Source organism: Vulpes lagopus, chromosome 3, assembly GCF_018345385.1.
Source record: "Vulpes lagopus strain Blue_001 chromosome 3, ASM1834538v1, whole genome shotgun sequence".
In the NCBI taxonomy this organism is placed as follows: domain Eukaryota; kingdom Metazoa; phylum Chordata; class Mammalia; order Carnivora; family Canidae; genus Vulpes; species Vulpes lagopus.
Window position 1 is genome coordinate 146,497,274 of NC_054826.1, and position 16,194 is coordinate 146,513,467.

A 16,194-nucleotide genomic window follows, 5' to 3' on the forward strand; every position below is an offset into this window, starting at 1 on the left:
CAATCAGAACAGATGCCAACACTACTTCAAGAGATCCTAGCTTTTGTTATCTAATTGAAAGTAGCATTAACAATAGATCTTTAAGGCTATACACAGATAACAGATATCTACATATTTGGGACATGTAAAGATGACTAAGTATCTTGCTTCCAATAAACACCTATTTCTTACCCTTTACTACCCAGGCTAATGCGGTTTATCACAGAAGTGTTGAGAAGATGAAACATTTCTTTTTTATTTATATGAGTAAGTGGTTTTCAAATTCAGATTAATTTTAATATTTAACATTTTTATGGTTTTATTTATCTTTATAAAGGTCAGAGTGTTTAAACATACCTGGATTGTCTGTAATGGAGCAGAGGGATCAGCATGATTTCTGTGTAAAAGTTCAACAAGAACCATCTGAATATGAAGACAAAGGTGAATTACCATTGATATTGCCTTGAAAGAGAAAATGGTGTATCATTACTTTGGAATGACATTGTTATTGAAAAATCAACATCTGAAATTACTATGATTATTAACTTGGCAACATTTTCCTCTTGGGTTATTGGATCAATTTCAAATTTTTAGGTCTGTTATTTTAGATCTATCTGCTATGTTTGTTATAGATTTTTAAAAAATCTCTTCCCTACATAGTGTTGGTTATTTTTATTTAAAGATAATATGAGGAAAAGCTGAGAAAATAAGGGATCTCGAGATACACAAAGTATTAAAATACCGAGCTATTACTTTTATATGTCTTTGGAATTATTTAAAATAATTTTATGTTTATAAAATTAGTCCAGTTTTACCAAATAGCTGTATGATCTTGGGAAAATTATTTAACCCCTTTAGGTCTTAGTCTTATCTTTAAAATTAGGGGATTAAATTAAATGATCTTTAATATCTCTCCAATTTCTAAACTTATAATTCTTAAAATTTCTCTGATAGTATGAGAGTATAACCTAGTTTATGGGGTATAGCTCATATGTAATTTAGATTTGCTTTTTATCTGTGTCAATCATTTGATTAATGAGATAAAGCATATAATTCTTCAACATTGGGACAGCTCATCATTACTCTGGATCCTGTTATTAATAGCATTATTTGTTTGGGTTATGCCATTAATAGCCTGTCTGTTAAAATGTGTGAGAAGTAATTCTGGCCATAGAATTGTTTTTCAGTTGCTGTATGTAGAAATGATAAACTTGGGGTTTCTCGTAAATGTTTTCATGTGTGTAGCCTTAGCATCTATTGAGAGTCTTTCCTTCATGCTGTCACTTTATGCTTCCTCTAGCCATCATTTAAAATCTTAAGTAGGCTAGGGCTGGAGTCCTAGTGATTAGGATTTCATTCATAGTGTTGGAAAGTCCCCTAATCACACTTAGAGTGTCAGAGTATTTATCCAGCTTGCTCAAAGTCTGAATATCATTACGACATGGAGGGGTGTTAGATTATCAACTCCCTTATTTTTATCTCTTTTCAACCTATAGCCCTCTAACTTATTCCTCATTCTGCTGCTCTCTTCCCTGCCCTTCTCCATACCACAGTTTATCCCTCTGCTTACTTTCATGCTTTTTTTTTTTTTTTTTAAGATTTTATTTATTTGAGAGAGAGAGACAGAAATCGCGCGAGAGAGCGCGAGAGGGGAGGAGAGGGAGAAGCAGGCTCCCTACTCAGTGGAGAGAGATTTGATTCTAGGGTTCAATTCCAGAACCCTGGGATCATGACCTGAGCCAAAGACAGATGCTTAAATGACTGAGCCACCCAGGTGCCTCCTTTCATGCTGTCTTTACATAGTTTTCCTACTTTTATTTCTTTCCTATCCCGTATTCCAAATCCAAATTATATTATGATATTAAAGTTTCATCTAGATACTTTAACCCCCAATGATAATTGTATCCCTGTTTTATTGAAAATGGGCCACATTTTTTTAAAAAGGAGAAGCTGTGTGGTATAGTAGTTAAATTCACATGATCTAGAATGATCGGTCTAGGGATGCTTAGCTGGCTTAGTTGGTAGAGCATGTAACTCTTGAACACAGGGTTGTGAGTTCCAGACCCACACTGGGTTTAGAGGTTACCAAAAAAAAAAAAAAAAAAAATACTTAGAATAATCTGTCTAGGTTCAAATTCTAGCTCTGCCATTTAGTAGTTGTGTTACCTTTTGTAATGTATCTACCTACTTTATCTCAATTCCCTCATCTGCTTATGTTTTAGGGATTTTTAAATGAGATAATATACATAAATCCCTTACCATAGTATCTGGTACTATTATTAGTAGTAATTGAGTATATTCATTATACTTTCCACATGTCAGTTTTGGATGGCAAAACATACTTCATTTGTATTCAAATATTTCTCTAGAGAATGTTTTAAGAAAAACATGCCAATTTTTATCATCTATATTCTAATTCTTAGAAAAGAAAAAGAAAAATGTCAGAAATTATATGAAAAAGTGTGTTGAATCATAAAATTTAAATTGTAAGGGACCTTTGTGCAATTTCTCATTTTATAGTGAAAGAAACCAAGACTCTGTGAGATTAAATGACTCACCCAAAATCACATATCTAATTAATGGCAGGGCCAGAAATAGATTCTATATCTCTTGATTCCCAGCTCAATGCCATTTCTATAAAATGAAATTGACTTTTAGTTATCAGTGCAGAATTGAAAATTGAACCTATATGAACTCTTTCAACTTTCCATCTTGCAACTGTATATTTCTCTATGTCTGCATCCATTCTTTACACTGTTTGTCTTTATAGAAGAATTCTCTTTTCTTCTATTCAGGGTTTATCTCTCCACCTGTAGTTTTATCTTTCTAGTCCTGCCTCTCTTGGGGCTTTAGGAGACCAGTTATCCCTCTCTTCTTAACATATACTTTCCTCCCTCTTTCTCTTCAACATATAAATAGGCTCAAGTCTTCCTTCTTCAGCTCCCTGCCCTCATCTAGCTAGTCATAATGGTTCTGGTTGTAAGTGACAGAAATTCTACTCAAAGTAACTGAATCACAAAAAAGGGGAGACCATTCATGTAAACTGAAAGTCCAGGCATGCATCTGGATTTAATCTTGCTAGATCTAAGCACTCAAATGATTTCAGTCATGCCTCTGGCTTTCTCTCAGTCTTTTTGGTATGCCTGTTACTGATTGCTTTTATTTTTTTCAACAGGCTTTTTCACATGGCAGGTAGTCCTTCCATCTTCCCAGTTGTACAGCCTCAGTAGAAAAGTCTTCCCTGTTAGCTTTGGCAGAGCAGAGTTCATTATAAATGGCCTCAGTTAAATTATGTACTCATCCCTTGATCAATCCCTTTAGCCTGAGGTTTGGGTCATGTGTTCCTCCTCTGTAGCCCTGCGGACCAGGGTACTATAAATGACATCCTCACCAGGATCACATGGAATGGGTGGAGGCAGTTTCCCCAAAGGAAAGGAAAGACACTCCTAATAAAGATACTCCATACATCTGAAAGTATGTCCGGCAAAGAACAGAATCACCAGGGTATATACAGTTTAATGTCTGCTTTCTCATCAAAACAAAAATTCTTCAAAGAGCAATTTATACTCATTGTGTTCACTTCCTTACCTGCTAGTCATTTTTCACTAACTAAAATTTGGGTTCTCCACTCCTTTGAAACTGCTTTCACTTAGACCAGTTAGTGATCTTCTAGTGCTGAGTTCAGTAAACTCTTTTCAACTTTTATTTTTTTACCTTCGTAGTATTTGGCACATCTGGTCTTTCCCTCCTTTTGGAAAACTCTGCTTTGATTTCAGTTAAACCGTTCTGTTGGTTCTCCTACTTCTTGAATAGCTTGGGCATTTTTTCCTGTTAATGTTGCAAAGGATTATTTTTCTTCTTTTTGTTCTCACTTCATAAACTTTTCTTATACAAGGTCATCTGAGTCCATGTCTAAAATTACTAACTCTATTCAAATGATTTCTACATCTGTAACTACCATCTATATCTTTCTGCCTAGCCTCTGGCCCATCTATACAGTCACCTTTCTGGATATATCCACCTGAAACTTAACATATCAGCATCTGAACTCCTTCTACTTCTCTGTACCTCACACTGCTCCTTTTCTTTTCTTCTCTTCTTTTGTTAATATTTTACATTTTTATGGTTTTATTTATCTTTATAAAGGTCAGAGTGTTTAAGCATACCCTCTTCTTTTCTAAGCTGCTAAAGGCAGGAAAAGAGTCACCCTAAATATGTTACCTTACCTGCAAATAATCTCCAGGTCCTATCTGTTTTGCCTCCTAAACATCTCTTATATCTGTTCTTCTTCTCTGTCCCTGATGCTCTAGTTCAAACATTCATTGTCTTTCATTTATTGGAGTAGCTGTCTTACTTTTCTCTTTGCTTTCAGTCTCATTATCATCCCACCCATGACTATTTTGAGTCATCTAACAGGTATCTCTGATCATCTAAACCTCTTGCTAAAATGTCTTTAGTGGTTATACATTGCCTATAAGGGGGGGGGGGAGGTGAATTCTTTAACATGGAAAATAAGCATCAAGGGACGCTGGGTGGCTCAGCGATTGAGCCTCTGACTTTGGCTCGGGGTGTGATCCAGGATTCCCAGGATCAAGTCCCACATCAGGCTCCCTGCATGGAGCCTGCTTCTCCCTCTGCCTATGTCTCTGCTTCTCTCTGTGTGCCTCTCATGAATAAATAAATAAAATCTTAAAAAAAAGAAAAGAAAAGAAAAAAAGCATCAATATAATCTGGCACTAAACTTCCTGTGCAGTCTCAGTGGACTTCTTTTCCTTCTACTTTGTGCTCCAGAAATCCAGAAAACTTATAGTTTTCCAGACATTCTCTGGTCTCCATTATCGCCATGTCTTTCACATGCTGTCCTCTCTTCATGGAGTATCTTGCCTTCCCCTTAGCCCTGCTCCACAATCACAACTCTACCAAGCTCAAATTCCAGTGTTACCTTCTTATCATTTTACCACCCTAGAGGTCCACTCTAACTTCCATTGTAAGTTTAGATCCTGTTCCCTTTGTATTCCCATTGCACTCCTGTGCCCTACTTCTATTTTAATATATATCATATGTGTGTATCAATGAATGAAAGTAGAATAATGTGAACTGGAGTTGTAGGTACAATTGGAAGATAAAGTAGGATTTGGCTAGGTGAAAAAAGGTACAGAGAATATTTAAAGTGAAGGAAATTTGGTGATATGCTGGAGTAAGCTTGTGCTGGCTTGTGAGAGAGAATTATTAAATACTTGGGAATCTTTTAGCCATTATTAAAAGTGTAATTATATAAACTTTCAATTAAATAATTAAAAACAAAGACGGTAAATATTCAAAACTAATCACTTCCTAATTATTCTACTGCATATTACTATTTGTGTTCTTGAGATTATTTGCCTCTATATTTGTATCTATATGGTAGAAATATTATATAGTGGTGTGCTACTATGCATATCTTCTCAACTTTGCATTCAGAGATGTCACATTGGTAGCTTGAAATTATTTTTTTTGATAGCTTGAAATTATTAATAATGGGAGTATTTATACCATGGGAATCAGCAAAAACTGCAAATTAGGACTTGACTTATTGTTTAGACTTATGAAAATGATGGAGAAAATGTTAATAATGCAGATTAACAAAAAGTTGAGGGAATATTCTTCTAGTATTTGAAAACTATTGTGTAATTTAGCGAAGGAGTTGCCTAAGTCAATGAGTGAATGAGTCAAGTTCCTTCATCTATCTTAGTTATTTTACTTTCATCTTAGTTAAACTCAACAAGAATATCAAGTAGCATTCATGTGAAAACTATGTTCATTTGTTAATTGCGACCATAGGTTGGCTACAGATACAAAACTCGATGAGAGCATTCAGTGAAAATCAGATATATAGAATGTATAATTAAGCATGCTATATATTGTATTATTAATTGTAAACTGTGTGCTACATATCCTTTACCTATAATAAATGCATGTAATAAATGTAAATATATATATGCATACATTTTTTTGAGAAGCAGTTATTAAAAATTTGTTAGCACACTACTGTGGAAAACTGCAAAAGTAAAAGCATTTATTCCCTCTAATAATCTTATGAAATAGTTACTGTTATCATTCCCATTTTGCAGAGGAGAAAATAAGGTTCAGAAACTTTAAATTACTCGTCTAGGATGATACAACTAGTAAGTGAGAGAAGTAGAATTTTCACCCAGGTAGTCTGGCCCTAAGCCCAGGCTATCAACAGTGGATAACACTGAGGATTTTTTTTAGCAGGAGAATTAAGATATATTTTGGAAGAACATATTTCATAATAATATTCAAAATTCACTTGTAGGGAGAAGAGCTGGAAGAAGGAAGACCATTTTAGAAATTATAAATTCATTTTAGAGTAGGGTTATTCTCATTTAGGAATTAAGAGGGAAAATTAATTCTGTCTAAAAGAATCCACTGAAAACTAAACTTAGTGAAAATATCAGTATATGTAATATAGTAAATAGAATTGGTTGAAACAGTATCAACAATGCTTGACCCAATACTTTTGAAAACTACTATTCAAACTTCAGTTTAGTAGTTGAAAGATGTGTTTGATATATCAATTGAAAATGATGTTAATGGTTTAAAAAGTACCTATACTCTTTTATACATACACATGACAGATTTCTCTAGATGGAACTATTCTGCAACTTCAAATGAGAAAGCCCCTCAAACAGTGCTGTTCAACAGACATCTTAATGCATCTGGAAACCAGAATTTGACAGATGGGGATAAAAGTAATTCTCCATCCTCAGAAGTTTTGAATGTGAACTTTGAATTGGGAAATGAAGTTTGGGATGATTTTGATGATGAGAACTTATTAGAAGTTACTAGTTTTTCAGCCAGTACTGAGAAGACAAAAACATCAGGTAAAATTGGCTTTTAGCATGAAATAATTTCATGAGAAATTCTTTGAATATTTTTCAGTTCAGCTTTTGAAACTAATTTTCTTTGCCTTATATGTTTGTTTCATCAGCTTTTGTTTGTTAAGATTATAATTTTTAGTAAAACTGAAAATATGACCCTTCCATAAATCACATTTCCTTTTAAGGATAAAAGTCAAGGTTATTCCATGATAATTATATAGCAGATGGGCTTCTTCTGTTCTGTTGCTCCTCTATTTTGTTAAAAACTCTATTTAAATTCAAAATATTTATTGAATCTTCCCTCATGAAACAGACTATCCAGCTTTCAATTCTGTGATCACACAAAATTTGCTAATGTTTGTGAAGGACAAAATCACTCCATTTAAAAAAATATTTTAATTATTGATTGATTGATTGATTTATGAATGAGAGAGAGAAAGAGAGAGCATACACATGAGCAAGAGAGGAACAGAGGGAGAGGGACAAGCAGACTCCACACTGAGCACAGACCCCACATAGGGCTTGATCCTATGACTCTGAGATCACGACCTGAGCCAAAATCAAGATTCAGACGCCCAACCTACAGAGCTATCCAGGTGCCCCTAAAATTGCTCCATTTTAAAAAGTATTCATCTGCTAGCCAGGAAAATAAAAGATACCTTTTATTTCTAGTAGACATACTGATTTTTTTTTCAAGTGTAATAAATAATAGGAAAAGATTGGTTTCTTCTCTATTCGATATTGTATTTAAGTCCTTAAAATAATGGGACTTAAAAAAAAAATAAAAAAATAAAATAATGGGACTTAATTTTCCAAATTACTGGCAGATTTACTCTATGTCACTAAAACGGAAAATGTAAATCTTGATGAGTATATGAGAAGACAGCAAAATGGAGGTATTCTCTCCCATGATGGCTGAGAGGAGGAAATCAGTCTCTCAGAATTTTAGTTGACTCTTAATGGGAAGCAATTAGAAGTCAAAATACTATCGTTTCTGGATTCTGAGAAATACCTTAAGAGCTATTATTCCTTCCAGAAGGAATAGGATTTGACCACCTTCACAAAATAGACCAGGAAAATCTATGATGTGGAGTCAGTAGCCACAATTTCCTGTATCACTGAACAGCTATTAGTCCCTACCTCAAAATTAGAAGTCATTGTGTATTGCAGTTTAGGATGCACTTTGTACTGAGTCTTTGAGGTTAGCCTAATCATGTGCGGGCATAATTTTGACACTGGGAAAGTCAGACTCTCTAAATGCCATGTATAGCGCACTTTAAATGAAATTGATTATATGTAGACCTTTGAAAATACTGAATGAAATTCAACTCCGTGAGTTAAATTTATTATTTCCGTGAGTTAAAATTATTAAGTAAGTAAAAGTGGTTTCAGGACCTTTAGTAGTAGTAGACCTTTAATGACTAGTAAGCTAACCTATGTTTTATAGTTTAACTCCCTTAGCTTTGCTCCCTTATTTCTCTATATAAATTAAATTTGATTTTTGAGAAGAATTATTCATTCCTTCTTTTTTTAATATTTTATTTAAATTCAATTTGCCAACATATAACATTCAGTGCTCATCCCATCAAGTGCCCTCCTTAGTGCCTGTTACCCTTATTCCTTCTTTAATAAGATCACATCTGTTGGAGAGAGCCATTGTAGATCCATTCATCTGTTTCCTGGCATTTAATTTCAAAATGTTATCTCTTTACATAGGATTTGGAAACACTTTGAGTTCAAGTACCAGGGGAAGTAAGCTATTCCTCCAAGAGCCAAAGAGCAAATTCCAAGGAGAAATGACAAAAAGGCAAGTTTGGAATACTATACAACTCTATATCCTCCTGACACATAATTGGAGATGGAGATCAAATAAATAGATGCCAAAGAAGCTTAAACTTTCTTTTATTTTTTTAAAAGATTTATTTATTTATATATTCATGATAGACAGACAGAGAGAGAGAGAGAGACAGAGAGAGAGAGAGAGGCAGAGACACAGGAGGAAGGAGAAGCAGGCTCCATGCCAGATGCCCGACACAGGACTCGATCCCGGGACTCCAGGATCGTGCCCTGGGCCAAAGGAAGGCACTAAACTGCTGAGCCACCCAGGGATCCCCTTAACCTTTCTTTTAGAGCTGTGTTTCTCAAAGTGCTATTGACAGACCACTTACTTAAAAAGTATTAAAATATATTAAAAATGAACATTTCTGGGCTCCACACTAGACTTACCAAATTATGGTCCCAGGAAAGCTAAATAGGAGTTTGAAGAGAAAGGTAGAAAAGATAAGGATAAGGTATTCCAGATAGATGAAGCAGGTGTAAAGGTATAAGGCTTGAAAAGGCATCTCATGCTCAAGGGTCAGTAAAGTGTTGTCTGTATGGCCATAGCATTAAGGCCGAGAGTGCTGAGGTCTGATTCTAAAGAGCCTCGAATGCTGTATTTAGACAACTTTGACATATCAAGTAGGTAGGAGTTACAAACTCAAACTGCCTTCAGGATTTGGTGGGCCAAGACCAACTGGAGATTGTCCCATATAAAAGGCAAAATGGTGGAAATATTACAATTCCAGATTTCAGGATATACTACAAAGCTAATATTATCAAAATAGTATGGTACTGGCACAAAATTAGACACTAGACCACTTTTTTACACCATACACAAAAATAAACTCATAATGGATTAAAGACCTAAGTTTAAGACTTGAAACCATAAAACTCCTAAAAGAACATATACGTAGTAATCTCTTTGACATCAGTTTTAGCAACATATTTATGGATATGTCTCCTGAGGCAAGGAAAACAAAAACAAAAATAAACTATTGGGACTAGACCAAAATAAAAAGCTTTTGCACAGCAAAGGAAATCATGAACAAAACAAAAAGATAACTTACTGAATGGGAGAAGCTATTTGCAAATAGTATATTCAATAAGGGGTTAATATCCAAAATATATAAAGAATTTATACAACTCACACAAAAAAACCCAACTTGATTAAAAAATAGAGGGCCTAAATAGACATATTTCCAAAGAAGATATACAGATGGCCAACAGACACATATGAAAAGATGCTTAGCATCACTAATTATCAGGGACATGCAAATTGAAACCATGAGATATTATTTCATGCAAGACAGAATGGCTAGTATCAAAAAGACTTAAATAATAAGTGTTAGTGAGGATATAGAGAAAGGGGAATACTTGTGTACTGGGGATGGGAATGTAAATTGTTACAACCACTATGAAAATCAGTAGTATGGAGTTCCCTCAAAAAATTGGAACTACCCTATAATCCAGTAGTTCCACTACTGGGTATTTACCCAAAGAAAATAAAAACACTAGTTTTAAAAGACATATGTACCCCTGTGTTTTTGCAGCATTATTTATAAGAAGCAAGATATGGAAACAATTCAAGTTGTAGGTAGCAATAGATGAATGACTAAGGGAGATGTGCAATATTTACGTATCTATAATACTACTCAGCCATAAAAAAGAATGAGATCTTGCCATTTGCAACAATACGGGTGGACCTAGAGGGTATTATGCCAAGTGAAATAAATCAAATCATATGATTTCACTTAGATGTGAAATCTAAAAAAAAACCATAAATGAACAAACAACACAAAAACAGACTTAAATACAGAGAACAAACTGATGGTAACCAGAGGGTGGGTGGGGAAATTAAGGAGATAAAGGAGATTAAGATGTACAGACTTCCACTTATAAATAAGTCAGAGAGAGAAGAAAATTACAGCACAGGGAATATAGTCAATAATATTGTAATGATATTGTATGGTGACAGATTGCGACTAGACTTATTGTGGTGAGCATTAAATAATGTATAAAATTGTTGAATTAGTAAGTTGTACACCTGAAGTTCATGTAACATTGTATGTCAATTATACTTCAATAATAAAAAATAAAATAAAAATAAGAGGGTCAACCACTACTTGACTCCAGCCAGTTGTTGCTGTACAGGAAATATGTGCCTAGTGTTGTCAAATATTCTTATTCTCAAAAAAAAAGCTAAGACTCTAAAATTTAATGTGACATCTCCTGACATAAATTTTAAGAACTAATTTTTTTAAATGTGATATAATCTATAGCCCTCCTCTAGCTGTAACTTAGTTTTTAACCTCCATGTAAGCAGTAGGAAGCTTTCCAATATACTTAAACACAAGATAACACATAGATGCCCTATAGTGATATGATATGATATGATTGATATGATATGATATGATATGATATATAAAATGAATTGTAGAAAGTGGGACCACAAGAAGCATGATGGCCAGCATGAGAGGCAGGCTATAGTCAGGCCTAAACTGAGAAGAGGTGATACAAACTGAGAGGTAGAGTTGGATTTTTGAAGCATTTCATAGACAGCACATACTAGATTTAATAATTGATGGATACAGTAGTTGAGGAAATGCAAAAAATACATGGCAAGTGGATAGTTGAAGTTGTTATCTGAGAATATAGGACACATAGACATTTGGAAGAGAAAATAGTCATTTAAAAAATGTTCAGGGATCCCTGGGTGGCGCAGTGGTTTGGCGCCTGCCTTTGGCCCAGGGCGCGATCCTGGAGACCCGGGATCGAATCCCACATCGGGCTCCCAGTGCATGGAGCCTGCTTCTCCCTCTGCCTGTGTCTCTGCCTCTCTCTCTCTGTGACTATCATAAATAAATAAAAATTAAAAATAAAATAAAATAAAATAAAAAATGTTCAACTTGGGGTACCTGGCTGGCTCAGTCAGTAGAGCATGCAACCCTTGATCTTAGGGTTGTGAGTTCAAACCTCATGTTGGGTATGGAGCCTACTTAAAAAAAATGTAAAAAAAAAAATTTTTTTAAATGTTCAACTTGAAGTATTTTTCAGAAATTCAAAGTGCATCTGGATATTGGACCTGATTAGAAGTCATGGAGAGCAATTATAGCCACAGTCAAAACTTTCCCCAGAAGAAATACTGACAACTTTTTGTTCAGGATCTAATTCACCTAAGGATTATTTATTTCTCCTATCTTAAAAAATAAGAAATGTTTGGTGTCTTTCAGCACATTTGCTATAATCTAGTCATTTTACTGATTATCAGCATCACAGAATTACAGATTTTGGATAATTCCAGAACTCAGAGGTGTTTAACTTAAGCACCATTTAGTCTTCCCACTACCAGATACTGAATCACCATCCAATATCACCAGCAGGTATTCATGCCATGTGTATCAAACAGCTCTAGTGGTCAGGAGCTCATTCACTCCAACATGTTTGTTCCATGTTTGGATCTTTCAGCCTATTCAATAGCTTTTAAGAATATTTACCTAAAATTTCTTCTTACTATTTCCATTCATTGGTTCTAACTCTGAGTCATACAGAATAAACAGATTAGAAGCATCAAAGTAGAACAAAGCTGTGGGTATAACGAGGCAAAAAAATAGGAAGTAGGAAGATACAAGTAGGAAAATAACAAAGCACATAAACAGTTTTGTGAGCCATACCTTTAGAAACTATAGATAATTTAGGGAGAGTTTAAAAGTGATGAACAGGATCCCTGGGTGGTGCAGCGGTTTAGCGCCTGCCTTTGGCCCAGGGCATGATCCTGGAGACCTGGGATCGAATCCCACGTCGGGCTCCTGGTGCATGGAGCCTGCTTCTCCCTCTGCCTCTCTCTCTCTCTCTCTCTCTCTCTCTCTCTCTCTCTCTGTGTGTGTGTGACTATCATAAATAAATAAAAATTTAAAAAATTTTTTTAAAGTGATGAACAGAAGATTAAGCAGATTTGAAAAGGAATCCTTATCAAGAAGCCTCTAAAGAAAAAAATGTGCCAGAAGTTGATATTGGAAAGAAGGCCTGCAGGACCTGAGGATTTGGTGTGGAAAGGGGACATGCTTTTCCTTTTTACTATTTTAATTCCTTGCCTTTCCTCAAAGGCAAAAAGATGCAATCATATCAATACATGTACTTCTCTACTACCTGTACTCATTGCTTCTTACTCCCTACATGGCTGTCATATTTTAGGCTGTAAGCATCAGCTTAAATTGTCACCTCCTCAGAGAGACATGCATTTATGACCACCTTTTTAAAGTGGGTTTATGTCTCCACACTATTCCCTGCAATATAACTCAGTTAATTTCCTTCATATCACTTTAAGATCTATAATTCTGTGTATTTATTGTTTACTTATTGTCTGTTCCTCTACTAGATGATAACTCCTTGAGGATTTGTTTACCTCTTTATACCTAACTCCTAGTACAATATCTGGCATATGATAGTAATAAATGTTTTTTAATGAATGAATTTAACACAGAAGATTGAAGGTGAATTCTAATGTAGTTTTACATAGGAAGAAAAGTCAAGTTGTCTATTTATAGTGAGACCAGAATAGGGATAGGAAATTAGCAAAATGGGATTTAGAAAAGATTTACATGCTGCTAGGTAATAGAAAATTAAGCATAAGCCCGAATTTTAATGAAAATGATTGATTATTTCTGTAGGCTTATAAAAATAGTATTCTTATCTAATTTAGAATATAGATATTAGTGTTTTGTCTAAAGGAAAGGAGCTACACCAAAGTTTCCATGAGTCTATGAAACAGCATCAATTTTTTTGGTAATGAATATGGTTAACTTTAATCATATTCCCTAAAGAATCATTATTGATCTAAATTAGAATGGTTTGTTTCTCTTAGTTGCCATATTTTATAAATAATTATTTTTGATTTTTTAGTTTTGTTTCATCACATGGGAAGCCAGATACTTATTTATCAAATTCTCCTGTATTCGAGTTTGATACATCCTCCCTGATGAAATTACCTCAACAAGCTGGAAATACAACTATTGTAAGACGCACCTAATTGTTTTTCTTTTAAATTCTGACTGAATTGCTAAACTTTCAATGATTGGCTTTTTTTCTGTTAACCTCAAATTATAGGTCCATTCACAAGAAAGAAAACAACAAAATCTGTCACCAGAGATTGAAAAGCTATGCTTTACTCACTCTAAAAAAATACCAAATTCTTCACATTTTGTTAAGAAAGTGGATTTCTTTATTAGAAACAATGAATGTAAAGAGGAAATTGATTTCAGGTAAGAATTCTTTAAAGACATTTCAAGACTATGCCAATAAAAACTTTCTATGAAGAAATTAAGGGGTGCCCGGCAGTTAGTTGTGTCTGCCTTTGACTCAAGTCATGATACAGGGTCCTGGGATAGAGCCCTGCATCAAGGTCTCTGCACAGCGGGGAGCCTGCTTCTCCCTCTCCCTCTGGTGCTCTTCCTGCTTGTGTGTTCTCTCTCTGTCAAATAAAATCTAAAAAAAAAAAAAGAAGAAAAAAATTTAACATTATTTTTTTCTTGGTTTATTTTATTTTATTTTATTTTATTTTATTTTATTTTATTTTGTTTTGTTTTGTTTTTTTATCTTAGAGAAAGAGAGAGAGAGGAAGAGCAAAGGTAGAGGAAGAGAGAGAATCTCAAGCAGGCTCCACGCCCAACTCAGAGCCCAATATGGGGCTCCATCTTATGACCCTAAGATCATGACCTAAGTTGAAATCAAGAGTCCAATGCTTAACTGACTGAGCCACCCAGATGCCCCTTTCCTTGGTTTATTTTAAAGATCAGAACCTAAACATTTTATTTACTGAAAAATATTAAATATTTAGACCCCTCATGACCTGAACTCCTTAAGATATTCATAATATTAATATCTCAGTTTTTGAGAACGTATGTTTAATACTTTTAGTTAAAACATTTTGTTTTAGTAAACTTTATTTCACTGATTTGAATACAACATGTTGATAATATAAAGTGTAAAATCACTTAAATCCCAATGAGATTGGCTAATTTTGCAGAAGTTCAAGTTGTATTTTAGCCAATCAATTCTCTCACGGTTCTACAGTTTCAATGAAAAGTCAGATTAAGTCTGATCAGTTCCCTCTAAGCTGGTCACTTCTGTGGGTAAGTAGCAGTTTCTCTTACCCTCTTGAATAGTCAAAGTTTATAGACTTGTTCATACACTGATTAAATGCTATCACTTTTTAAAAACCTTAAGGAAATACCTAAGAGACTTGATCTCTACTTCTCATAATTTATGAAGTCTGATTTTGCCCCACAGACTTCTTCCTAGGTTATGCATATTGAGGTTTATTTGACACATTAATCTGTCAGCAATCTATATATATTTCTATACTTTCTTCCCCCTGCCCTCCAGTAGGTATCATCCTGATGATGAAGCTGATGAAATGAAGTCTTTCCTGGGAATATTTGATGACATTTTCTAAAACAAAACAAAAAAAACATCTTATATTAATAAGGCAAGATATAAAGACACCCAATTACAAAGCATGCATTTTATTTTTTTAAGTAGTCACAATTGCTCAAATTTTTTCTCTTGGGTTTGATCAGTTTTATTGACTTATTTGCACCACATTTTTGGACTGATTTGTTTTCCTTTTGTAACTTCATGAAAAGCACTTTTACAGTGGGTTTGTTTCAGTAAGCTGAAAATTAAGTTGCACTTAGATATTATTTGGTTATTTAATGTATCTTGATTGGATTTTGACAGGAAAGAATTAAAAATTTCATTTTTATATTTTCTTAAGAAAGATATTCTTTGAAAGCAAAATAATGTTAGGTCATGGAATCAATTTGTTGTATGGATAACTCACCAATATTGTTTTGTTTTGCTAAAGATTTTTATGAGTCCAGTGGCTGGCTGAACCTATTGTTATATGACTTCAAACAATAATAAATAAAATGTTAATCAATATAGATTATTGTTTTCCTTTGGCTTGTTTTCCAGTATGGTGAATTCTAAAACCTTGTTACATTGACTTTTGCTATGGCAAACACTATTTCATGTTATTTTCCCATGAATTTTTTCTCAAATTTATTGATAAGTAGAAGTATAAGCAGTGTTTATTATTTAATTTATTTATATATACATGAGAAGTCAAAGCCCACTTAAGAAATTTTAGGAATTTTCTTTTAAACATAAAAGCCTTAGAGGCAAGAGAAGAAAAGAAACTTCCAGATGAAATTGTTGCTGTTGTTGTCACTGGTAAATAGTTATGAGGCATCATATATATTAAGAATAGAGAAAAAGCTTAAAACTAAGAAGCTATATTATGTATTGAAAAATAAGGGCAACCAGTTCCTTTATTTTAGTCATCTTTACCTTTGCCATGTTTCTGTATCTGAATCAATCATGCTACAACCTTTAAAGGTTATTAAACACCATTAAAATGAAAAATTGGTGCACTACAATCTGCTCATCTTGCATACATAGATTTGACACTAAAGAAATAGCAATTTAATTCAAGAAGACTTATTATGATCTGCTA

General features: G+C 34.0%; 1 protein-coding gene across 1 annotated transcript in view; it reads left to right on the top strand.

The window, feature by feature from the left end:
- Positions 1-15,501, top strand: part of HFM1 (helicase for meiosis 1) — a 98,834-nt gene extending 83,333 nt beyond the window's left edge. The window contains exons 34-39 of the mRNA XM_041749784.1: positions 317-420; positions 6,750-6,863; positions 8,577-8,667; positions 13,581-13,692; positions 13,785-13,939; positions 15,063-15,501. Coding sequence (XP_041605718.1) covers positions 317-420; positions 6,750-6,863; positions 8,577-8,667; positions 13,581-13,692; positions 13,785-13,939; positions 15,063-15,132 — 646 coding nt within the window. The 3' untranslated portion in view covers positions 15,133-15,501. The remainder of the gene's footprint in view (positions 1-316; positions 421-6,749; positions 6,864-8,576; positions 8,668-13,580; positions 13,693-13,784; positions 13,940-15,062) is intronic.
- Positions 15,502-16,194: the final 693 nt, after the last annotated feature.